The sequence below is a fragment of the Abramis brama genome (genome assembly GCF_963993115.1).
Source record: "Abramis brama genome assembly, chromosome: 14".
Lineage (NCBI taxonomy): Eukaryota > Metazoa > Chordata > Actinopteri > Cypriniformes > Leuciscidae > Abramis > Abramis brama.
Genome location: NC_139976.1, coordinates 11,782,520 through 11,809,222, shown reverse-complemented (window position 1 = coordinate 11,809,222; position 26,703 = coordinate 11,782,520). Strand labels below are relative to the sequence as shown.

The 26,703-nt window shown below is 37.0% G+C and overlaps 1 protein-coding gene across 1 annotated transcript; it reads right to left on the bottom strand.

The window, feature by feature from the left end:
• Positions 1 to 1,759: 1,759 nt before the first annotated feature.
• nhlrc2 (NHL repeat containing 2) lies at positions 1,760 to 26,494 on the bottom strand. The gene is made up of 11 exons (XM_084135273.1): positions 26,323 to 26,494; positions 25,709 to 25,861; positions 19,766 to 20,221; positions 17,129 to 17,250; positions 16,840 to 16,969; positions 12,363 to 12,447; positions 11,666 to 11,897; positions 8,998 to 9,120; positions 7,922 to 8,131; positions 7,610 to 7,838; positions 1,760 to 3,300 (listed from the first exon to the last, which is right to left on the bottom strand). Exons 1-11 carry the CDS (start codon positions 26,483 to 26,485, stop codon positions 3,044 to 3,046), a joined length of 2,160 nt encoding a protein of 719 aa, XP_083991399.1. The 5' UTR covers positions 26,486 to 26,494; the 3' UTR covers positions 1,760 to 3,043.
• Positions 26,495 to 26,703: the final 209 nt, after the last annotated feature.

Below are 26,703 nucleotides of genomic sequence, written 5' to 3'. Positions count from 1 at the left end.
GGCATTCTCCAGATTATTTCAGTGCTGTTGGCAATGAGAATTCTGCTTTTTTTCCCTCCCAAAAACGTTGTGAAGAATGTCTTTTAAAAAACAAAACATAAATTCCATTGATATTTGCATGTGTGTAATCATCTCAAGTGTGCAGATGCTCTTTCGCTTCTGCTGGGAGCTGTTGTGATAAAGGCAGATGTGTCAAAAAGCAGCTGTCTGATTGACTGCCTGTTCAATTCTAATGTTCTATTTGTTATTTACGCTTCTGTTAATCCTGCGTATGGACTCGGGCTCTGATTCGTAATGTGCTTTCTGGTTAAATATTAGCCTGTTGCGTCGTAATGGGCGCTGCAGCTTCTCTGGGGGATTCTTGTGAGTGGAAATGAACATTTTGATAGGGTTCAGTGTTTGCTGAGAGATTACGAGGATCACATTCAACAGCACAAAGCATATATTTTCACAGCTCAGCTTTATTTGTAATTGCTGACAACATTAAGCCAAGGAAATGGAGCGTGGGCCAATACTGGTTCAGACAGCCAAACACTCCAGTGAATGGAGCACATGGTTATCAGGTGTATGCGTGTGGACAATTACTGAAATCGTAACACTTTACATTAAGGCTAATGAATTAAGTACACTCAGTACGGGTACAAATTATAATCACTGAATACAAATTACATTGAAAATTGTAGTTAGTAACCTTACTTTTAGCCTTTTCTAGTTTATCACTTAGATTTGAATAGGATAATATTTTACTATAGTGATATAAAAATGCAAAGATAATTTTCTTTTTGAAAATTTGTCATCAACAACGTTAAGTACATTAAACATTACATTACATCAGGGTTTCCCAAACTGGGGTTTGTGAAGGAACTGCAGGGGTTTCTTAAGTTGAGGAAAAGGTAATTAAACCATACAAATGTAACATTTTAATATAAAAACAATCAACATAAAAGAAAAAAAGATTTTTTTTTTTTTTATTTGTTATGCTTGTGACAAAAAACTGTGTGAGTATACTCATGAAATCATGATTGAGTATTTTAAAACTTACAATTATATCATTTTTTGGAACCGGATTACGTTTTCCAGATTACATATAATCAGTTACTGCACTACATTTGTTACAAAAAAAGTTAATTATAAATAAATAAAGTCCTTTTGAACTTTCTATTAATCAAATAATCCTGCAAAAATGTAAAAAAAAAGAAAAAAGTTTTCAACACTGATAAGAAATGTTTTTTGAGCATCAAATCAGCATATTAGAATGATTTCTGAAGGATCGTGTGACACTGAAGACTGAAGTAATGATGCTGAAAATTTATTTAAATATATAGGCCTATATTAAAATAAAAAGAAACTACTCTCAAAAACATTAAAACACCTTACCAACTCCAAACTTGTGAACAGCAGCGTATTATGAACCAAAAATATAGTTTTACAGCATTTGATGTATTAAATGTATAATTTTCTATTGTTAAATTAATGTATACTGAACAAATGAATTAATGATGAACAGTAGCATATTTATATATATATATATATATATATATATATATATATATATATATATATATATATGTTCAATGTTAGTTCATGACTCCTAATGCTTTATGTTAATAAATCAAACCTTATACGAAAGTGTCACTGAAAAAAAGTGTAACATGTACCATGAAACATCTCTGCTGGAACAGCTGGTCTGTTGTCATTCATAATGAATGCATTGGTCCTTAAGTGTAGTGAAGAGGATATGAAAACGCTGAACACAAAATGCTGGGAAAATAAACTTTATTAGACCACTGCATCCAATTAATCCGTTGAAGTGCAGAATTTGGCGGTTGTATAAAAGAGCTACCCTCAGAAGGGAGAAAGATGCATTTTGTTTATATTAAATAATTTATGGGCAGGAACTGCCACAAGAAAACCAAGCAAAAACAGAAACAGAACAATTTTAGTGGCCATTTCTAAACAGAGTCTAGAAGAATCACGTGGTCTGATTCACGCTCACACAAGTGCATGATCTGCAAGCACATGATCTATGATGTATCAGCCAGCTTTATGAATACATTGCAGTTCCATTGTTAATGCTTAACAGCACTGAGAAGCTATCATTTCAGAAAACATTAATATGTAGATGTAAATGCCCTTATGATTCCATTTAGCAAAAGACTGAACACTGAAATTAATGTCACGGCACATAATTCATTCATATAAAGTGTATTGCTCATCGTGAAGGCACTTAAGCCTGGTAAACAATAATAAATAATGCCAGTAAAAATAGGATTAAGTCTGACTGCCATTTACAAAACTTCCTTACAGTATCATATGGCTAAGAAAAATAAAAACAGTGTGGGAAAAAAGGTATTAATAATAATATTATCTGCCAAACCAACCATGAAGGGCTGTCGGAGCAGCTGACAGGCTACATTTTTACACTACACTGCATAATTTTGAATATTATTGTGTGAGAGCATGTGACTGAGTGAATGAAGATGGCTGATAATGATATCAGGCTATTTAACAAAGGCATTACACAAGCTTAATCATGTGAAACACCCCTAGCAGAACCACAAAATATATTGCTGATGAGAGCTAGGCACTTTGTATAATATTTGTCAAGATTTAACAGTCAGATCCTGACTCTGCAATTAGCACTTGCGATCCATCATTAGCGTGATGACAAGCCTGTGTGAGGTCGGATTACTACAGTATGTGTTAGCCACAGGAAGTGATTAGAATGTTAATGGGATATTCACCTCAAAATCATTCACTCACCCTCATGTCGTTCTGTCTTTCTTTTGCGGAACGCCAAAGAAGTGGAAAAACAGTTTTAGTCCATAATATGAATGTCAATGGGGTCCAAAACAACCCCATTGGACCCCATTGACTTTCAATGTGTAGGCATTAAAAAATAAATAAAAATGTTGTGTTCCACAGAAGGAGGAAATAAAGTCATGCAGGTTTAGAATGGCATGAGGGTGAGTAAATGACAAGATTTTCATTTTTGGTTGAATTATCACTTTAAATATGCCCAAAGAACCTGTACACGCCTGTTTTAAAAGGCATACTTGAGCGTCGCAGCAACAGAACCTTCCTGGGATGTGGAACCGATCAGAAGAGGTTGTCTAAAGGACACTGCCTTCATCATACAAGCCCCACCCTTAGAAAGGCAGTAGTAGACCCAGGCGTCGAGTCTCAGCGTTGGGTCTGGGGATGCAGGGGTCGCTGGGATGGATGAGACAATCGAAATGGGTTCAGAGAGATCACCGATGCTCCCCGTCACAGCTCGCCCTTCCAGTAACCACTCATTACCTGCCGAGGAAAACAACATTTAACGTTTGACATTTCTGGCTGATGTTTGTTTGAAAGGCATTGGCTCCTGAAGTACCATGTGTTTGGGTGTCAAATAACACATATACACCTGCCAAGGCAATGAATATTTCATCAAATATATCATCTCCCTCTTGATAGGGACTTTCATATGTGGTCAAAGGAAATGCCTTTAGTTAATGGTTCTGCACTGCAGCGTGTACCAGGTGTGTGTCACTGGCCTTGAATCAAGGGCAGGCCACTAAGACAAGTGCCAGATAGAATTAGGACAGTGTCCAATCAAACGATCCCCAGTGAGAGCTAAAACAGGAGAGGACGCGAGCAAAGACCCACAGAACTGAGTTTATGCAATATCGGCCACCTGGAGGTGCAGATAAGTATCACATACATTGTATATTGTATGTTAATTTTCATTAAAAATATAAAAAACACTACCATTAAGAGTTTGGGGTCGGTAATATTGTTTGATATTTTAAAAGAAGTCTCTTCTGCTAACCAAGGCTGCATTTATTTGATCACAAATTAAGTAAAAACAGCAATATTGTGAATTATTACCATTTTAAAAAAAACAACATTTTTTAAAGGGGTGGTATAATGCCCTTTTCACAAGATGTAAAATAAGTATTTGATGTCCCCAGAGTGTGTATGTGAAGTTTCAGCTCAAAATACCCCACAGATATTGTTCAAATTGTAACTTTTTTGAGGGTGAGCAAAAACGCACCGTTTTGTGTCTGTTCCTTTAAATGCAAATGAGCTGCTGCTCCCAGCACAGGGGGCGGAGCTTCAAGAGCATGCATGGACATGCACTGAAAATTTCAAAAACTTTTAGCCTTTTATGTTGAAACCAGATTCAGACAATGATGGAGAGACTCAAGAAGAAGTGCCAACATGTAGATTGCAACAGGACATTTCTGAATGGTTAGTTGATGAATTTATGTAGTTTATGTGTAGCTATCTTCTAGTCATTGATTAGCATATTCTGTCATTATAATCTATAAATCGCATTCCCGGGGGCGGGGTTTATGTAAATGTTAGGGTTTGTGATGTCACTAACCCGGGAGGATCCTTAAAAAGCAATTTCTGTCAAGGAAATCATCTCCCTCCCTCTTCATCTCCCTTTGCTTTGAACTTTGAGCGTCGTAACTTTGTAGATGTTGTTTATGCTCAAACAGCAACGTTACACACTAACTAAAGTCATAAAAGTGAAATCATAATCAACCACCACTTTAATATTTTAATATAATTTTAAAATGTAATTTATTCTTGTGATGGGAAAGCTGAATTTTCAGCATCATTACTCCAGTCTTCAGTGTCACATGATCCTTCAGAAATCAGTCTAATATGATTATTTGGTGCTCAAGAAACATTTCTCATTATTATCAATGTTGCTTAATATTTTTGTGAAAACCGTGATACATTATTTTCAGGATTCTTTGTTCAAAAAGACAGCAAATATTTGAAATAGAAATCGTTTGTATCGTTATAAATGTCTGTTTCTTTTGATCAATTTAATCAGTCATTTTTTTGATGGCACTTTCCCCAGTCTCCATTAATTTCTGACCCTGCTGATATAACTATTTACATAATGATAATATTTTTCCAAGAAAACAAGAATTCAATTCACACGTGTATTTACATATAACACACAAAACAATTAACACTGCTAACTAATACACACGCAAAGCCACCCACAAACAAGCACTCATGGTAATGTGGTGCATAATTACAGTCAATCAATCAATCAAAGTCAGACAGAACTATTCCCATTTCTGAGAATTTTACGCCCACAGACATTCAGGCTATTTTTTTTGGGTCCTAATGGGTATCTTTGTTCTAATTATGCAGCGTCGCCCCCCGGGACTTTTTGCCACTTCAACTATGACCACTTTCGTAAACTAATTAGGTCCTTGTTTATTGGATGGTAAAACGTTCTGGTGACAAACAACCAGAGTGATGAGCAGAAGTCGTCTCTGGTGACTGAGCTGATTCTCAATCGCGGAAGATGTGCGTTCGGAAGGGATTGATGTTTTTGTGAAGAAGAACTGAGAGAAAAGACAACAGGAAAGACAAATGTTGCAGCAGACGGACAGAGTGAGGCAGAAATTATGATGTTAAAAAAAGAGAAAGAGAGAGATAGGAAGGGTAAGATAGAATGAAGGGTTGACCGTGTGTTGGGATGCATAGAGGAATTGTTTATTTATCCTTGGATCGTCTCCCAGTACGGCCAGCTGGTCCCTGAAGCCTGCTGAAAATGTGTGAACACAGCAATCCAGCAAACAAAACACTACAGTTCACCCCACGGAGATGCCCCCCCAGAGGAATAATATACAAGGTGCGAAAACCGCATGTAAATAAATGCGTTTTACATAATATTCATTGCTAGGGATTGAAATTGATAGCTATTAAAGATGCTCTTTTTCCATAAATTTGAGCTTAGAGCTTCATGGTGTACCGAAAAAAAGAAAAAAATTGTGAAATGGGCTGCGATTTAATTAAGTAAATACATGTGCTACCGGGTCTCAGAACGGCTTGGTTCATTTACTGTGAATCAAGCTATTCTGAGACACTGTGAGCTACACACATGCAAATGAACATTCAGTGCTTTTACTCTGAGGGTACATGTCAGTGATGTACTAAACACAGAAAAGTTGTTCCTTTGTACAGACAACAGCGCTGTCAAAATGATTCCCATTCACATGGATCTGCAAAACGGTTAAAAACGCTGTATTATGCTGTCAGACTAGTAGTTGGCAATGTCACTTTGTAAAGAAACAATACGCACCTATTGTAATGATTACGTTCTTTCTGTCTGCACCTGTTCTTGTTAGTCCTAATTAGTTTAATCTTCCTCCACCTGTGCCTGTTTAGTTCCCTCATTCACCTTGTGTATTTATACTCCCTGTTCTGTTCAGTCCCTTGTCGGTTCTCATTAATGTTAGTTATGGTTGTGTCTGTCCTGCTTGAACTAATCAAGTAAAGTTTGTGTTTACCCTGATCTTCGTCTCGTGCCTTCAGCTACCATCACAGCGTTACACCTATAGACTAAACACACAATATGCACGCGCATGACGTCACCGTTTTAAAAAACTTGCACTTTGAAACCTGTTTTCAACAGTTTGTCTATTTAGGCCCCCAAAACTTCATTGTCGTGTAAATGAATGGCCAAAACGCGTAATTTTTTTCTCATTTTTAGTTAAAAATGGGGTCGTGTAAGGGGGGAGTGTACCTGTTCATTTGCAGGCAACCTGTCAAAATAAAAGCTTAATGGTAAACTATTTGAAAATGAAGATGTGAATGTTATTATTGTAATTCTACAGTAAAAATAAAATGTATTATTTAAATATATTTAATAATAGTCAAAATAAAATCATAATAAATAAAAAATTTGGTTACATTGAATTGTTCAAAAACAGTGTGAATGTGGTCTATGACTTTTTTTTAATGATTGTTTTTTAATTACGACTTCACTTTTCTAACTTCAGTTAGTGTGTAATGTTGCTGTTTGAGCATAAACAACATCTGCAAAGTTATGACGCTCAACGTTCAAAGCAAAGGGAGATATTTTCTTGGACAGAAATTGCTTTTAAGGACTACAACAAACGGCTGGTAGGGACTACACGAGATTCCTCTGGGTTTAGTGACATCACAAACCCTAAAATTTAAATAAACCCAACTCCCGGGATTCGGGAACACGATTTATAGAATCAAGACAGAATATGCTAATCAAGACTAGAAGATAAATACACATAAGATACATTAAATTCATCAACTAACTATTCAGAAATGTTGTCTACATGTTGTCACTTCTTCTTGAGTCTCTCCATCTTTGTCTAACTCTGGTTTGAACATAAAAGGCTAAAAGTTTTTGCAATTTTCAGTGCTTGTCTGTGTGAGGTAATCGGAGCTGCAAACACAAGCTCTTGAAGCTCCGCCCTCAGCAGCTCATTTGCATTTAAAGGGACAGATGGTGCGTTTTTGCTCACCACAGAGATTTATTTTACATTTTGTGAAGAGGGCATTATACCACCTTTAACTCTATGGTTTGATATGATTCTTGTAAATAGTAAACCCAAGTATGAATGAACACAATTTTTTCAAGTTGTTCAGCCCTAAAAGGTTATTGCACTTATAAAAAAATCCTCTGCTTTTTTGGGGTCAAATTTGGTCACCCCAATCATTCATTCTTTCCAAACAGAGCTATTTAAGTCACCTGGTGAAACTCCTGTATTTTTTCATATTGCATAAAAACTAAATATATTTTTTTCCGATATCATGCAGGCCTATTTTGTACCTTCTGCAGAAAGGCTCCAGAAACTAGGGGCTTCTTCGGTCAGCTTAGTCCCAGTAGGTAGCGCCAATTCCAGCAAAAGAGTGACTGACTGGCCTGAAGAAACTGTGATTGATGGCATGGTAAGAACTGGGGCTGATTTGGGAAGCTTGGGAAGCTTTTTGACAGCAGGCGTGTTGCTGGTAACAGTTGTGAGGATAGAATCAACCTCTGGTTTCCCTACAATGGGAAACTGGTGCAAAAAGTTAGAGAAAACAATGAGACAATATTTAAGAAGGACAACTTTAAAATGACAACCCACAAATGGGAACTCACCAAAGAGACCGTTTTGGTCTCCAGGTCAAGGACTTTGATGTGATGGTTGTTGGTGTCTGCCACATACAGCAGTTTCCCTCCCTCACCCACACATAGGCCTCCGGGTTCGTTGAAGCTGGACTCCAGAAAGCCTGGGCCAATCCCGTTCCCAGCCTCCCCTGTGCCTGCCAGCAATCTGCACTGCTTAGTCTTTGGATCCACCTCTTTGATCTGCAACAGAGAAGCTCTTTGACCATTGGTAGTTTAACTAGGTGTGTGCCCATTTAAAAACTTGCAACATTTCATGACAATATGTATTGTACAACATGTTCTGCAAGTTGCTTTACTAACTGTTTTTTAAAGAGTGGCATGATTCCCAAATAAAAAGTGGAAGAAGAGAGAAAATAAATAAATAAATAAAACAGGGATGATGCACAAAATAATTCCCTTTTTTGTCAAATGTTTTGTTTAAAAAGTTGAAGCTGTCTTTCATTAAAACCAATGACACGTAGTTTGATATTTTATTTAATCCAATAACATTCATTTTTAAAATGCTGCTTAAGTGCTGCTTAAATATATATTGGGGCCACTGCACTACAGTTTAATTCATTTATGCAAATAAATCCTGAATAATTAAAGGGCAAGTTTACCCAAAAATGAAAATTGTCATTAATTACTCACCCTTATATCGTTCCAAACCCGTAAGACTTTTGTTCATCTTTAGAACACAAATGAAGATTTTTTTATGAAATCTGAGAGCTGAAATTTATTAAATCAATGGAATCCCTCCATTGAAAGTCTATTCAACTACCACTTTCAAGCCCCAGAAAGGTAGTAAAGACATCATAAAAGTAATCCATGTGACCCATGTGATGTATGAAGCGACACAAGTGCTTTGTTTGCACAAAAAAAAACATAATTTACCACTTTATTTACAAAATATTACGCTCCAGGGTGAACGACATGAGGGTGAGTAATTAATGACAGAATTTTCAGTTACCTATAAATTAATTAAGTATAAAAATATCACCTAGGCCTACAATATTGTTAAATAGAAATCACACACACACGTTTGTGTGTCCGGTGCAAAGACTGACCTTGTGATTGTAAGAATCTGCGACATAGAGGAGGCTGCTGTCCTCATTCCAGGACACTCCTAATGGATGTTGCAGTTTTGCATCTATGCCCTTCCCATCAACGTCCCCAAATGCAAACAGGTTCTGCTCAACATAAAGAAAACACGATCTTAAAGGGCCATGCGTGATTTCTTGACTGCTTACCCATGAGAACAACGTTACGCTTTGATGCAAAGTTGTGAGAACGTATAAATGATCCTTTTCTGTTTATTTACTCAGCGCTGTGGTGGTCTAATGTACAAAATAAATCACTGAACATCACAAGGGGGGGAAAAAAAAGCTCATTAATCCAGTGACCAAATATGGTGAAACCCAATCCGTTCTCATTCTCTGACTGACTCAAAGGAAATCTAGCAGATCTGAAAAATGTCTCGACTGCTCCGAGAAATGGAGAAAAATAGTTTCTCATTCAAATCGCCTAGGGTTCTTTAAGTGATAAAAATTGCTCCACGACTTTATTTATTAAACGTCTCCCTGCATTACAGCAAGCGTTGGGATCTTGCAGTGCCAAACAAACTTGTTCAAAAAACTGCTTTATGCATGCAAATGTGACTTGCAATCAACTGTGATAATTTATGACCCCATAAAAATTCAACTCTCTCCATATGGTGTGATTTTCCTGAAGTGAACTGGATAAAAACACCCTCCTTCCCTTATAAAGCATGTGCAGGGAAGACAAATTGCTCAGAAGGGTTGAGAAATGATCTGATACTGATCAGAAGAAATAAAGTCTGCTTGACCAAAGATCTGAGTCCTCCCAAAAAAACAGAAGTACAACACGTTTAAACTTCTTTCTTTGTATCTGATTGTTTTAGAAGTCATTGCATTAACCTGGCAGCTTTTGAATTGTTCCACAAAACAAAAAATAATGTATAAAGAAGTTCTAACTTGTAAATAGATAAGAGATTTAAACTTTATAATAAAAAAAAGGTTTATAAGCTTAAATCTACATGTAAACAACTTGTTTAAAATGACAACCAAAAATGTGTACAGGTTCTACTTGTTCTTAAACTAAAATGATTAAAAATAGTTGATGTTAATTGAAATAAACCTGAAATAAAATGTAAATATTAGATGAAAAACTTTACTAAACAAAGTTAAAGTACTCAAGTTACTAAAGTTAAAACTGAAATATAAAACAAATCACAGCAAAAACGAATAAAATTGACAAAAGTATATAACAAAATTATTGAAACCTAAACTAAAATTAAAACAAAAACCGAAAATATAAAAATAAAAGTTAATTAACACTATAATACTTTATAAACAATACTACAAAAACATTTATATATATTATACTAGATGTCATTTAGCATTAATATTATTAAAATCACTTGAATCTATTAAAGTCCCCCTGTGGTGAAAATCAAGCTTTTAATGTTGTTTATATGTCTATGTGGTGTTTTTAATATGCTTTAACAAACCATGTGCAAATTCACAAGTCAACACCATTTCTGAGTATTTTCGCCTTAAAACTGCAGTGAACAAAAGACAGTCTCAAAAACGCGGTTTGAAATCGCTGGTGTTTGTGACGTCACAAACTATCTTGTAACCAATCACGTCAACGATTGGATCTCTGAGCTGGGGCTTATACCATGAAGCCGGTTTAGGTGTCTAGCCAGCTATGTTTCAGTTTAGTTTCCACCAACCCTGGGTTTTAGGTACTATGAAAGTAGCTTGGCTTTAATTGGAGTTTGTCGTCATGGTATCTTACGCTGCACGGCTAACCTGCTCCGGGGCAGGTTATGTTCTGGATTCGTGATCTCAGACTGAAGTTTGACCAATCAGCTGTGAGCAAAGTGACACTTCTGATGCGATAAAGTCACTCCACCTGTTTCTGCTCCAAATTAAAGGTCACTACATGATTTTTAAAGACAAAATCATCTGGCTTTTAGTAATGCTAATTTAGAATAATACATTTGTATGATTTAAATATTATTTATGTAATTATTATACCTTAAATCGATCACAGGTACAATTTTAATTCATCTATTATTATTATGCAGAATTTAAATGAATACATATATAAAGGTCATATAAATACACTTTAGAATCAATAGATGAAGCTATAAAATGATTACATGTTCAGTTCTCTCTTTATAAACTGTATAAACTAACTTCACAAATTTTACTTGCACTGATATACAGTAGCGAGACTTTTACTTTTAGTTGTCCTCTTATAGACAGCTGTTTTCTTCTTGCGGTGTAAATTTGTTTAAATTCTTAATATTTGAATTATTTTATTTAATAAGTGAATTTCGCTGCTTCTCTCACGAGACATGAATTCGCAGTTTCACTATTTCTCAGCATGCGACTGGCTGTTCGCTACTGATGTCACATCTAAACTCCTAAACTCAGGATCAAACGCTGAGTTTGTTCAACTACCATCATGGTACAGGCCCCTGGTGTGAGTGGAGGCGGGGCTAATTTGCATATTCATAGAACCGTGTATACTAAATGAGGCAAGGGTGTAGAGTAACATTCAATCTATTTTAAGGCATGAATACGTTTTTTTCCCCAAGGAAAAAAAAAACGTTTAAATTTGGTGCATAAATCATAAAAAGGATGAGAAACACTAATCTTTAACATGTTAGAGAGTTGACCTGGAAACATGGCAGGTAGGGCTTACCATAGGGTCTCTCTCTCCCCCCACCACATGTTTGACTGCTCCGTCCTTCAGCGAAAGGCTACGAATAGTGCTGCTCTCACTGTCTGCGATGAAGAGACATTTCCAGGGCTCTGTTGGGGCAAGAGTCAGGCCTGACGGCTGGGCCAGTCCCGCTTTATGAGGGTATGAGTTATTTCTGTTCTCCTCATTCCCACTGCCCGCAAAGCACACACATGTTCCTTTTTTGCTGTCGCTGAAAAAGGCATTAGATAAAGATGGATAAGTCTGATTAAATGGGCTCTTAATTTGGCTGACTCTAAAAGAAAAGCCAGAATTGTGATAAAATGGACAAAATATCCACAATTAGGAGTTAATAGCATGTAAGAGCAAAAAAAAATGTTGCCAAAAAGTCTTAAACAAAATCATTATATTTAATAAAGTAGTTTCCCCCCACACATGTTCTTTATCAGAGATATTAAAGCTGTTATCAGTTCTCACAACGACTCTAAAAACGTCAAGGGAAATGTAACGCTAGCGAACAGAACACAAAGTTAAGGGTTCACTTTGTATCAGGACGATCAGAACGATTTCCGCCAACAGCGAACTGTGTGGCTGCCCAGAAAATGACATCACTTGGGCAGTCCCGTGGCCTCTTTACATGAATGTTGCCTTGTCTGTACAGAACTGACATGAGGAGTACACAGGGAGAAGAGCTCACCTCCCTTTGGGAAGCTTCCCGTCCTCCAGGAAGAGAGCCCAGATCTGATGCGTTCCTGCCATGGCTATCCACAATATATCACCACCTGCATAAACACAAACACACGGTATCAAAGAGTAAACATCTTACATTTTGTACAATATATTGATGTTGATTATCTTGCTTAACATAACAGAACAAATTCTTAGTCAAGTGTGTATGAAACAAGGGTAAACAAGATTTCAATCTCAAACACGCACAAACTTTGTATTCACATTTGATCCCTTTGGGCTACATGAAGATCACTTTATTAGATCTCATCAATGCATGCATGGTCATTCCGAATTGTAAATGAGTGCGTATATTTATATAAAATAATATATGGTTTCTGATGTAGGGGATCGACTCGACTACCTGCCTCACAGATGTGTCCCGTTACGGACGGAACAATTCCATATTTGTGGCTAAATAGAAAACTATTTGGACTGTGAAAAAGTATTATATCATATTATATTAGTGCAATATTTTATTTGAAATTAATAATTGTTAATAAAGAAGCCTAAAGTTGATTACAGAACACAAAAATATATTTTTTTATTTATTTCTTTTTTATTGCAATATTATAAATAATATATAACAAATATTTGTTGTTTATTTTTAGTTATGTTAAAAGTAAATAAATAAACTATACAATTACTAATAATAAATGAATTAATAATTATACAAATAAAAAGGTAACATTTTGTCCAACATGTGTGCCTCATTTTACTGACCTTTTGTGGGAAAAGAACAAAATGTGACCCTATTTTTGTATCTTATTCATGAAAAAAAAAGTGGAAAAGGACAAAGTACCGAAATGATTTAAAGCACTGGAAATAGAAAAGCACAGAGTGACCTGTACCGATAAATCGACATTTGAAATCAGTTTAAGAATTGTGTGGAGGGGCACTAATACTCGAGAGTATTGCAATGCATTTTCGCTTAGAGGAATCAGAAATGAAGGGCTCTGTACTTGTGTCTAACAATAGACCTCTAATGGTACTGCGCTTATCAGGGACAATTTCTTCGCTGGGCTGGAGCCTAACTACACGCATTCATGAAAGAGTTGAGCCGGAGGGAAAGAAACAGTGAGGGAAAGAGAAATTGAGAAGGTTTGACATGGAGAGGAAGGGACCAGAACTCTCATGCTGGATTTTCAAAGGGATCGGAGATGGATAGAAACAGTAAAAATAGAGAATGAGACAAAGTGGATCAAATCTGATAAAAGACAAAGACATGCAGCAGGATTTCAAGGAGGAAAATGAGGAAAACAGGCAAAAGCAAACCATACTTATTTAGCAAGATGGTTAAGGAAACAATATTAAGTGGCAAATATAAAATATTACAGTAGGTATTGGTTTGTACTATATGAACAAATGCTTCAGATGATCTCATTCTACTTGAGCTTCCAATAATTTATTATTCCAATGATTAAATAAATGTATATATGTGTACATGTGTGGGTGTGCATAGAAATAAATAACTTTAAAAATATTATAATGCCCATTATAATGCTAACCCAGGCTACATTTATTTGAGTAAAAATATACAGTAAAAACAGAAAAATTGTGAAATATTATTACAATTGAAAATAACTGTTTTCTATTTAAATATATTTTAAAATGTAATTTAATCCTGTGATGGCAAAGTTGAATTTTCAACAACCATTACTCCAGTCTTCAGTGACATGATACTTTACATTGTATACACTATATATATAGTGCTATATACACTCACCTAAAGGATTATTAGGAACACTTGTTCAATTTCTCATTAATGCAATTATCTAATCAACCAATCACATGGCAGTTGCTTCAGTGCATTTAGGGGTGTGGTCCTGGTCAAGACAATCTCCTGAACTCCAAACTGAATGTCAGAATGGGAAAGAAAGGTGATTTAAGCAATTTTGAGCGTGGCATGGTTGTTGGTGCCAGACGGGCCGGTCTGAGTATTTCACAATCTGCTCAGTTACTGGGATTTTCACGCACAACCATTTCTAGGGTTTACAAAGAATGGTGTGAAAAGGGAAAAACATCCAGTATGCGGCAGTCCTGTGGGTGAAAATGCCTTGTTGATGCTAGAGGTCAGAGGAGAATGGGCCGACTGATTCAAGCTGATAGAAGAGCAACTTTGACTGAAATAACCACTTGTTACAACCGAGGTATGCAGCAAAGCATTTGTGAAGCCACAACACAATTTGGCTACAATTTGCACGAGCTCACCAAAATTGGACAGTTGAAGACTGGAAAAATGTTGCCTGGTCTGATGAGTCTCGATTTCTGTTGAGACATTCAGATGGTAGAGTCAGAATTTGGCGTAAACAGAATGAGAACATGGATCCATCATGCCTTGTTACCACTGTGCAGGCTGGTGGTGGTGGTGTAATGGTGTGGGGGATGTTTTCTTGGCACACTTTAGGCCCCTTAGTGCCAATTGGGCATCGTTTAAATGCCACGGCCTACCTGAGCATTGTTTCTGACCATGTCCATCCCTTTATGACCACCATGTACCCATCCTCTGATGGCTACTTCCAGCAGGATAATGCACCATGTCACAAAGCTCGAATCATTTCAAATTGGCTTCTTGAACATGACAATGAGTTCACTGTACTAAAATGGCCCCCACAGTCACCAGATCTCAACCCAATAGAGCATCTTTGGGATGTGGTGGAACGGGAGCTTCGTGCCCTGGATGTGCATCCCACAAATCTCCATCAACTGCAAGATGCTATCCTATCAATATGGGCCAACATTTCTAAAGAATGCTTTCAGCACCTTGTTGAATCAATGCCACGTAGAATTAAGGCAGTTCTGAAGGTGAAAGGGGGTCAAACACAGTATTAGTATGGTGTTCCTAATAATCCTTTAGGTGAGTGTATATAGTGCTATATATTATATATTTAGCAAAAAAGAAACATCCTCTCCCATTCAACTGCTTTTAATTCCAGCAAATTTTTTAACGTGTAAATATTTGTATGTGACAAAAAAAGATTCACAGACATTTGATGAACAGAAATAGAATAATGAGTCCATGAACAAAGGAGGAGGAGGTGGTGGTGGTGGTGGGGGGGTGGGGGGTATCATGTTGTTACCCTACTCTTACACCAAAACATCTGTAAGTCTTCGAACACATCTGACCTGAGGGGACATTGGTTACACATGATTTGGTACTGCAAGGACGATCAGATCTCCTGTCTCCCTGTAGCTGTCTTAGGCACTTTACTTTATGGACTAGTTTTTTTTTACACTGAGAGTCATGTTATCTTTGTTAGTTTTATGCCAAACAGAGTAATATCATCTTCTGGTTTGTTTAGGAAAAATGTTATACATCCTAACCCTTGTCCCTGCCAGTGTCAGTTTCTGACAATAGGCATCGCTGATGTGTAAATGTAGGCGACCATATATTAATTTGATCAACTTTCTGGCGTCAATGATCTGGAACGAAGAGCACTTGCAGCTTAGTTATTAAATGGTCTTTTGGACTGGAGGAAGCTTTTATTCAAAAGAGGAAAAATGATTTTATGACCACTTTAAATCAAACATTTAAATTGATTGCTGCATTAAATTACATAAGAAAGAAAGAAAAAGGAAAGGAAAAGTGATAGGCACAGGATACAGCGATATCTTGTTTTTTTCAGTAGAAGAACCTGCAAGAAAATAGCCGATTGTTCAGGGAACGGACCTAATGCACACCGGGGACTCAATGAATGTGCTCCTAACACACACTGACTAAATCAGGCACACAACACACAGACCACTTTAAACGTCTCTTGGTCATCTAATGCTAATCACATCCATTTCTTCAGCAGTTTAATGGAGCGATATGACTGAATAATGCACAGTGATTGAATAATGGCTTCAATGTAAAATTAAATTGTCTAGACCTGTGGGACGTCTTGCTCTGCATAAAGATATTACTGCAAAACAAAAAGAAGCAATCTGTGACGAGACAGTTTGTTAGAGGCACCATTTATCGAAACCACAGCCACATGAGTGCTTTCTGATCATATCTTTTTCTTTTTCTTTGGTGTTGTGGTTTAACTCAGGCAACACCACAACATTCAGCTCTGTGTCTCTGGTTAGCAACTGACAGACCACACAATTTACTTCAGGGCTGCTGCCAAACAACAAGAGGCCATTTTAGCAGAACAAAGATCTTTTTGCACCCCTCACCATACACACTTGTGAAAATCAAAGGCGAGCGTGGTATCTACAAAGCGAAGACTTCTGAGAACAACCTGATTAAAGAATCCAAGATGGACCAGACAGATAGAGAGAAGATGTGAAGAATATGTGAGAGGGAGAAAAAGGGATGTATAAAATGCTCACGGCAGAATAATAAAACGCAGATTCACAAGATATTAAATTTTATGAGCAAGGTAGGAAAAAAAAGGACAAAGTGACCCTTATTCTAAAGGAAGGAGCAGAATATACTGGAAGAGGATGGCCAGTGAAAGTACCTGTGTTGCCAAGGGTAACATCCCAGGGAGAGCTGATTGGCTGTTGTGGTCCCAGTGCTCCGCCTTCTTTATCTGTGCCTTGCACGCCAGTGCCGGCTAAGGTCGAGACTTTTCCTTCTGAAAGGTTGATCTGGAGAAGAAGAAGAAGAAGAAGAAGAAAAAAAAAGTAAAATTCTATTGAGAACAGACACAAGCACTATCATGGCGCCTTTTTTTCCAAGCACCAATCAGAGTGAATTTGGGTTAGAGATGCCAGCAGCACTAGCTTGACCTGATTCCGCCGATTTACCTTTCTAACAAGGTGGTTCTCCGTGTCAGCCACGTAGACCGTGTCTCCCTTTATGAACACCCCTTGTGGGGAGCTGAACTGTGCCTCAGATAAATTTCCATCTCGTCTCCCACTTGAGGGACCTACAAAAAGGCAAAGATAAACCAGTCTAAAAGTAGACTAAAAAATAGAGCCCGACCGATATGGATTTTTGGGCGCCGATGCCGATAAAAAAAAGCCAGATACCGATATATCGGCCGATATTATTTAGGCCTATGTGTATATTATAATACAGTAGCAATATTATTTATGTGTATTATAGTACAGTAAGTTTGGACACACTTTCCAATTGGTGTGTACAAACTTTTGATGGGTACTGTATATAGAATACACAGTATAAACAGAATAAATACATAAATGGTTTGCAATGATCACTCAAATGTGGTGATCAAACACTTGTGTGACAAAGATATGTAATGGAGGAAGGGTGAATGATAGAATGAGAATTTGAGCTGTAACCAAACTAGTTTGCATTGCATTTTATATTATATTATATTATATTCTAAATACTGTTGCATAATCTTCACTAACGACTTTGTCTTTTAATTTAGTCACGTTATTTAAAACATAACTTGTATCAATAAATATATCAAAAGTGTCACTGACAAAACCTTATCTTCTATTTTTATCTTAATTTCTCTAATATCTACCAGTGGAGGAAGAACTCAGATCTTTTTAGTAAAGTAAAATTAATAATATCATAATGAAAACGTTTATAATTACATATGTACAGTAGTTTTATACTATTTTAAATAAGTAGTAAGCAAAATGTATTAAACGTGAAAGTAGGCTATAGGGCTGGACCCGAATATTTGAATATTCGTTCGGTGGGTTGGTATTCGATTTGAAAATTTGACATTCGAATATTCGTTTTTTTTTGTTTTTTTTTTACATCTGGGATCCCCCGCGAAACGGTTCTCATTCGCGCTTGAATAAGGCCGGCGACACACTGACTGCGTGGCATGGCCATTTTTATTTCGGCTCCCATGTTAACAGGTTGGAGTTTGCACACTGCCTGCGTGTGACACGCGTCTCTCAGGCAGAAAACGCATGCAAGCTAGAAATAGAACCGACGGGCAAGTGTTCCAGCAACGGGAGTGTTCTCTGGCTAGAGCGCAGAACAGCGGAGTTTCTATGGACGAAGTGCATGTCTGAGCTTGTGTTTTGGATTAAGCTGTGTTGCTTTGACATTGTGGAAAATAGAATAATAGAAACAAAAAGTATTAGCCTTTTTACCCGTTATTATCAATCTAAATTAATCTCGTTTTTAATTTAACTTAATTTCGTTTTTCTTTATTTAAATTTCGTTTTTCTTTATTTAAATTTCGTTTAATTTCTTTATTTAAATTTCGTTTTTCTTTATTTAAATTTCGTTTAATTTTTTTTTAAAATTTCGTTTTTCTTTATTTAAATTTCGTTTTTCTTTATTTAAATTTCGTTTTTCTTTATTTAAATCTACCCTTTACTGTGTCAGTAATTTTGTTAGTCAGAAAAATATTAGACTACCTTAAAAGTATTGCTTAATTTAACAGACCTGTGTGTGTGCGTTTTATATCACTAATGCAGTGTCCATTCTCGGGCGCGTTCTCTGCCCGCGTGAGGTGCGCCGCTTCCGCTCGCGCTGTTCTGTAGTTTACTAAAAGTGTATTAATTCTGAACGTGTCGCGTCTCGCATGTCCATCTGGCTACTCTTAATGCAAAATGGCACTATATAAAGTGTTATAATTACATAAATTATTGGAATATTGCTTGATGTTGTAACGTAGCAGAATGAGCTTTAACACTGTGTCTACACCGGACGCGGCCGTTATTTTTTTGCCACTTTTGCCAGTTCTTTGTGACAGCTTTTAGGTGCTTTATTAGCAGCGCCAGCGCCATCCTTACATAAATCACTGCATCGCTGCATTTTTTTAAATATTAATTTATCGGCCATTATAAATGCCGATACCGATAGTTAGGAAAATGCCTTATATCGGCCGATAATATCGGCCCGCTGATATATCGGTCGGGCTCTACTAAAAAAGCCTCAAAACATTCACCAAGGAGGAAAATAGCAGTCTTTCTATACTTAAAAATAGGGCTGCCATTGCCAACTGTCCCATACATTATGGAACCATCCAATATTTACGGCAATAGAATTGCGTTTCACATTAAATTAATACACCAAACAGCTACAGAGAATGTCCTTTTTCCAGCAAAGACATTCAGATATGTATCATGTATATATGTATTTGCTTTAATATGTATTATTAAAAAGATTATGCATGGGACTTTGTTTATTAATTAAGAAATAAAATCACGTAAAATGTAACCCCTAACATTTTGACAACCCCTAAAATGCTACTAAATCAAATTACTATTTTTATTACTCAAAAGACACTATGTATGTATTAATGTATGTAATGTATTCATATATTATACACTTTCATGTTTTTGAAAGAAGTAATATAATTCAAAATGTCATTAATTCCTGTGATCAGTGTCACATGATCCTCCAAAAGAATTTTTCAAGTCTTTATCATCATTTTTTGATCAATTTAATGCATCCTTGCTGAATTTGGAAATTCTGCTCAAAAAGTGTGTATTACCAGGTCTTACCCCCTACAGAGTGCAGCACCTGCCCAGTATTGGAGACCACCAAAACCCTGTGGTGTCCCGTGTCGGCAATAGCCAACCGCTTGCTACTGGGGTCCATGGCTATTTTCCCAGGGAAAGAGAGGATGGAGGGAGGTAGGGAGTCTCTATAAAGTCTGATTCCCACACCGTGGTCCTTGAGCAGCCCTTGTTCTCTGTAGTGTTTGAGGGCAGCAGCAGTGAAAAGGAAGAGCCGTTCTCGATGACCTTCACCCACCAGTGAGAAAAGCAGGTTTCCCCTGGGTCCCAGCAGCACCAGTGTGGGCCAGCAGGACACCTCCAGCTCCTGCCATAGACGAGCATCGCTGTCATTCACTACGGGATGGGTGATGTCATATCTCAACACCGCACTGCGTATGTTCTGTAGGATTTTCTCATTGGGGAATTTAGCCGAGTGCACACCTACGACAACCAGACCGTCTGCAGAGATGGAAAAGAAGAGAAATGCAATATACAGCATTTATAGAGGGTTTGATGCTGAATAGCAGCAGCTCACATTTAGAAAAATAAAAATCACCATAAAAATGGACAATTCTTATCTTTTTATGGAATATTGTAGTGTTTATTATAAATAATGTATGCGTGCACTTCATTATTTTTTAATATACATGTCCCCTCATAATCTTTAATCAAAATAACTTCCCCTTCCACTTGCAGCAACAGCTCTTCTCTGTGATGATGACAACCTGTCACTCACATGAGATCACAGTAGTAGCAAACCACAACGATCCAATCAATTCACAATGGACAAAATCAAGTCCTATCCTAAATATTTTCTTGTTCGAAAAGCCGTTTCACTCGAATATAGGTCACAGTAGAGAAGAAAAGACTTGTGACGCAAGTGATCCTGACTTTAAAATAATAAAAATATTAAAAACAATACAAATTCAGACTGCTTTATCAGATAGCACTTGATACTCTCTTTAATGGGGACGAAAGAAGAAGTTTTTTTCCTACCAAAACCTGCTGGCCTTAGAAGACTTTTTATTAAAATGCCTTGAGGTACATTTAGGTTTCAAAGTTATTCTAAAAGGTCCTTTTTAGAGAACGTTTATCAAATCTGTTTAATCTATCTGTCTGGCCCTAAATCAAAAGGAAAATGTCTTTAATTAATTATTTAAATGTATTTTTTGCCTAATTGGTTTTTGTGGACACTTTTTTTTTTGATCATTCAAAGAAAATCTATTCAGGTTACACAAAGCTGTTCATTCTTATCTCATCAAACAATGCGTGGAAGCATGTTGCGTTGGTGTATGCTTCTGACACGTTTTATCCGAGTCCTTGAACACTGAAAATCTCAAAGAAGCATCTTTTGTCTGAGTGTCAGCCCTCGACTATTTTCAACAGAACTAAACTTCACTCTTTGTGAGTCACAGTTCCTTCCTTTTAAAAACGTTCAATAAAAGAACAACAAAAGTCTATCAGGAACAAAATTGTCTGTAAAGGGGACATGAAAACGGGATTTTACTTCATATAAAAGACCTCAATGTACTAGACGTACTGTAACAATCACATTGTAAAACTCCCTCAAATCCACTCTCCTGAAGGAAACTAAGCAGAAATAATAACATATAAAAAAAAAAAAAAAAAAAAATATTGGCAACATAATTTGGGAGTGGCCTTTTTATGCAAAGTGATATGCAAAGAGGTTAGCCAGCCATAACATAGGTACTTTACATATAGAAGCTATGGTAAAGTAGCAAAAACTTGCAGTTCAACATTGTGTCCTCACGGGTACGTTCCAATGGCAAGTAATTTGTTATAACATACAGTTATGATGAGTGTTTTTGGACCAATGGGATTCACAGTGGGTGTGGCTACCCAACACAATGCTGCAAAAAGAAAAACTAAGCAACTGACAATGTCATATCACTCATTGCTTATCAAGGTCGCATGATAAATGACAAAATGGAAAAGCTTTGATTGCTTGACGCTTTATGCAGTGTCTGGTTAGGACACTAAAGGCCCATTCACACAAAGGATGGTAACTATAACAATAACTATAACTATACATTTTAAATAATCATTCTAATTCTACGAGAATAGGGGTCCACACAACAGCTATAACGATAACAACACAGAGGAACAATATATATGAAATCACTTTCAGATTTTACAGCCAATCAGAATCCACCTGACATTAAAGCGCTAGACTAGAGCATTTAAAGTGACAGATGACATAACTGAAGCGTGCACTTATAATAAACAATGTTATTGTGTGTTGTGGATGCTAATATAGTTTTCGTTATAATGGACTTTATAGTTATTTTTCTTGGTGTGAATGGGCCTAAAAAGGTTAATTCACCCAAAAATGAAAATTCTGTTATCATTTACTAACCTTATGTCATTCTAAACCAAATAAAACTTTGATTGGAAATCCTAGATTTAATCTGTTCATCATTTAAATAGATCATAGCTCTTCACAAGACTTGGATTAAACTGCTTGATTCATATGGAATAATGTTATGATGCCTTTGTGACCTTTGTAGAACTTTTAAATACTTGGTTATCTGAACTTTCATTGGAGGGACAAAACCGCTCAGATTTCATAAAAAAAAAAAAAAAGATGAACCAAAGATTTATGGGTTTTGAACAACAACATGAGGGTGAGTAACTGATGACAATTTTTATTTATGGGTGAGCCAAACCTTTAAAAGGTCAAACCTTTAAAGGTCAAAACCTTTGGTGGAAGAAACCTTGACTAGTTATAAGTGGACTTTAGAAAATGAAATGCAACAAAAAAAGTGAAGAAAATGTAGGCCCCTTTAACGAAATGAGAGTATAAGAATCCCAGAGGTACACATCCTAACATGGGCTACTGCATGCAGAATGTTAAAACCAATCAAGGAAAACTCGGGGGTCTAGATTGAGAGCTCATGCAGCCCCCAGGCATCCCATTATAACCAATGCATTCCATTTCTCTGTTTGTTCCAGTCTCCTGCACTGCGCTATAGTCTGCGATCAATCCGCTTGACTTTGTCTAATTTAACAAAAATGTCAGCGGAACTTCTCCGCCTTGTCACTGGAAGTGACATTCCTCCATTCTGTGTCCCTGGGCTATGCAACGCCACCATTTAAGATTGAAGCAGATGGATGGTGGTTTTTAAATTCCGGTTCAGCCGTCCATTAGAAGATTAAAATTCATAGACTCAGCATCAGAGACGGGAAGCAGACGCACGAGGGACGAGTGTCCCATTTCAGTATGCTTTTAGCCTTCTTCCCCTCTGCCTATAGATGCATTTGAAATATACCAAGCTTAGTTAAAATGTGATCAATGTTTTTCTGTAGTTTTCTTCATGTCTCCCCAGCTGATGTCCCCTCAGGGAAGTAAATGGATTGTATAACCAGCACTTCAACTTATGATAAGTATGAGAGTGAGATATGAGTGTAAACTATGGAAAATATGCAGGTCTCAACAACAAGGATTTCTCGGTTTCGGTGTGAGTGAGTTCAGTTCCGACTGTTGTTTGCTCCATCAAACCAGTGCTGTGTTGTCATTATGACTTACAATTGTTGATAATGCATGTATTTTTAGGTCTTGAGAACATTAGAAGAATATACTTTATGTCCACACACACACACACGTACTTGAAAGTTTTCTATATTTCTGCATAAATATGACCCCAAAAAATCATCAGATTTTCACTCAACTCCTAAAAGTAGACAAAGAGAACCCAATCAAACAACTGAAACAAAATATTATACTTGGTCATTTATTTATTCAGAAAAATTATCCAATATTACATATCTGTGAGTGGCATTAGGTGAAATTAGGCTCCACCTGTTCTGAGATGTTTTCAGTCAATGGGATGATAATCAGGTGTCATTGTGCGCCCCGTTTTATTTAAAGAACAGGGATCTATAAGACTGATCTTCACAAGACGTGTTTGTGGACGTGTATCATGGCAAAACCATCTCTATGGAGTTAGGACCTCACAAATCCACAGTCAGACAGATTGTGTACAAATGGAGGAAATACAAGACAATTGCTACCCTCCCCAGAAGTGGTCAACCAACAAAGATCACTCCAAAAGAAAGATGTGTAATAGTCTGAGAGGTCACAAAGGATCCAGGGTAATTCTAAGTAACAAAAGGCCTATCTCACGCTGGCCAATGTTAATGTTCATGAGTCCATGGCAGAGTTGCAAGGAGAAAGCCACTGCTCTCCAAACAACTCCGAACATTGCTGCCCATCTGCAGTTTGCTCAAGATCATGTGGACAAGCCAGAGGGCTATTGGAAAAAAGTTCTGCGGACAGATGAGACAAAAATATAACTTTTTGGTTTAAATAAGAAGCGTTATATTTGGGGAAAGAAAAACACTGCATTCCAGTATAAGAACCTTATCCCCTCTGTTAAACATGGTGGTGGTAGTAGTATTATGGCTTGGGTCTGTTTTGCTGCATCTGGGCCAGGACGAATTGCCATCATTGATGAAACAATGAATTCTGAAATATGCCAGCGAATTCTAAAGGAAAATGTCAGGACATCTATCCGTGAACAGAAGCTCAATAGAAAGTGGGTCATGCAGCAAGAAAACGACCCCAGCCACACAAGTCGCTCTACCAAAGAATGGTTAAAGAAGAACCAACTTAAAGTTTTCCAATGGCCAAGTCAAAGTCCAGACCTTAATTAAACTGAGATGTTGTGAAGCAAGCAGTTCATGTGAGGAAACCCACCAACATCCAAAAATTGAAGCTGTTCTGTACTGAGGAATGGTCTAAAATTCCTCCAAGTCTGATCAGCAGTTACCAGAAACATTTAGTTGTAGTTATTGCTGCAAAAGGTGGTCACACCAGATACTGAAAGCAAGAGTTCACATGCTTTTGCCACTGACAGATATGTAAAACTGGATCCTTTTTCTCAATAAATAAATGAGTAATAAATATATTTTTTTCTAATCTGTTTGATTGGGTTCTCGGTCTACTTTTAGGACTTGTGTGAAATAAAACAATAAATTGTAAAAAAAAAATTGTAAATGAAATTTTACGTTAAATTAAAAATATAAATAGATTCTCCTGACGCATATATAAAATATGTTGCTGAAAATAAAAAAGCATTTTTGTGATGGTGCCTTTGAAAATACTGGCAGGGCAAGAACAAATCTGAACTGATTTATTGATAACCTCCCAGAACCAACAGTACAATATGTGACTTGAATGGCAGGAGTAAAAACAAAGGCTCTGCGTAATAATAAAAGGCCACTGCTCTGTGATATAATCAGCAATAAACCATAATAATTAATGAGACACTGGGAGGAGGGGTAGGGAGGCATGTTCTGCTTCTGTAACAGAACAGCGGTAACAGAATGTACCAAAAGAAGTGCCAAGATGAGGTATGTGTGAGATATGCCAGTGAGTGGGCTGACGGCTGCCTGGCCAGTTGCCCCGGATGATCCCACAGAAGTGGCTACCGATGGGCTAATGACAGCTGGAGCTGATAGCACTGGACGCAGAGCTGCTATAATAAGCCACAGGCCAGTATGATGGTGAAACTCCCTGCCCTCGACCTGGTCTCTGGATATTTTAAGTCTCATATCCGATACAGTTAAGAGATAATGGGAATGTGTTGCAGGACCAGAAGAAAATAGTTATCAAGCTCAAAAGGCTCTGACTTCTATCCCAGTGAACCCTAGGCACAATCTACTATGGGATATGTGTAAGGTCCAAAGTAAAACAGCTAAAAAACATTTATCTTGATTGGCTATTGACTGCGGCTTCATATTGTATGATGTTTTTTGTTTACCTAATGATGTAATATACAGCAAAATGACCATTGGAGTCAGGATAGATGTCATATTTAATTTTACGCACTCTTTGTCTTTCATTGGTCAACAAACAGACTCCATCACAAACATCCTTGTTTACATTCATGCCAAAATTAAGCCCTAACAGCTCTGTGTATATACCTTCTATGGAGTAACTCTGCTCCAAATGGTGTAGATCAGGAAGTAGGTGCATGCAGTTTATGCAGCAGTAGGTGAAGAAGTCAAGCACCACCACTTTGCCTGACAGTTCCTTCCTGAGTGACAGCGGCCTATCGGTGTTCAACCATTCCAGTCCTGCAGAATAACAATGGAATGGTTCGAGATTTTAAAAATTGTGAGTTTTAGATTCAGTGGTCCTAACTATATTATATATTATATACATAAACTAGGACTGTCAACATAATTATATTGTTAAAAAAAATTAAGTCATAATAAGACCTCTTTGGAAACGTACTGAGGGCCCTAGTTACAAACCAACTGATGATCACTAATCTCGGATCTCTACTAGATAACTTATGCATTAGATCACTTGCTACAGCTTTACCACTCACTGTAGATTCAATACAATATTACACAACAGAAAAAAGAGACAACAGCAATTTGTAATTGGCTTGTCATGTTCCATGGTGCAGGTCATTTATCTAACACCACAAATCGATCTATGACTGGGCTGAAGTTTTAAATCCACTCCCATAAGATACAAATACCGGTACTGTAAATACACTCATCACCACTGAGTTCATTTACACTCTTACCATCTTCAAAATCCGGTATAATTAAATCTTCCTTCTCGTCTATTTTGTGCAAATACTGATGTACGAGATTCTCCTTCTCTTGTTGAGTTGTCGAGTCCTCTAAGGCACAATCTAGTTGACTCTGAATGGAGAAAATATCTGTCAGCTTACTGTAAGACGCCATGACTCCCACAACAATAACATACCAGAGTTTATGCTCGGCACTTTCGACAAACATATCTCAACCATATCCGTGAAAAACTTGTTTTGCGAGCAGTAAATATATTCGTCGAACTACTAAAAATAATGGGTTTAATAAATGTGTAAATAAAAGTCCTGGATGCCTTATGGGATTACCGGAGATGTTATGCAATATGGAAAATGCGAACATCAATGTGAAAA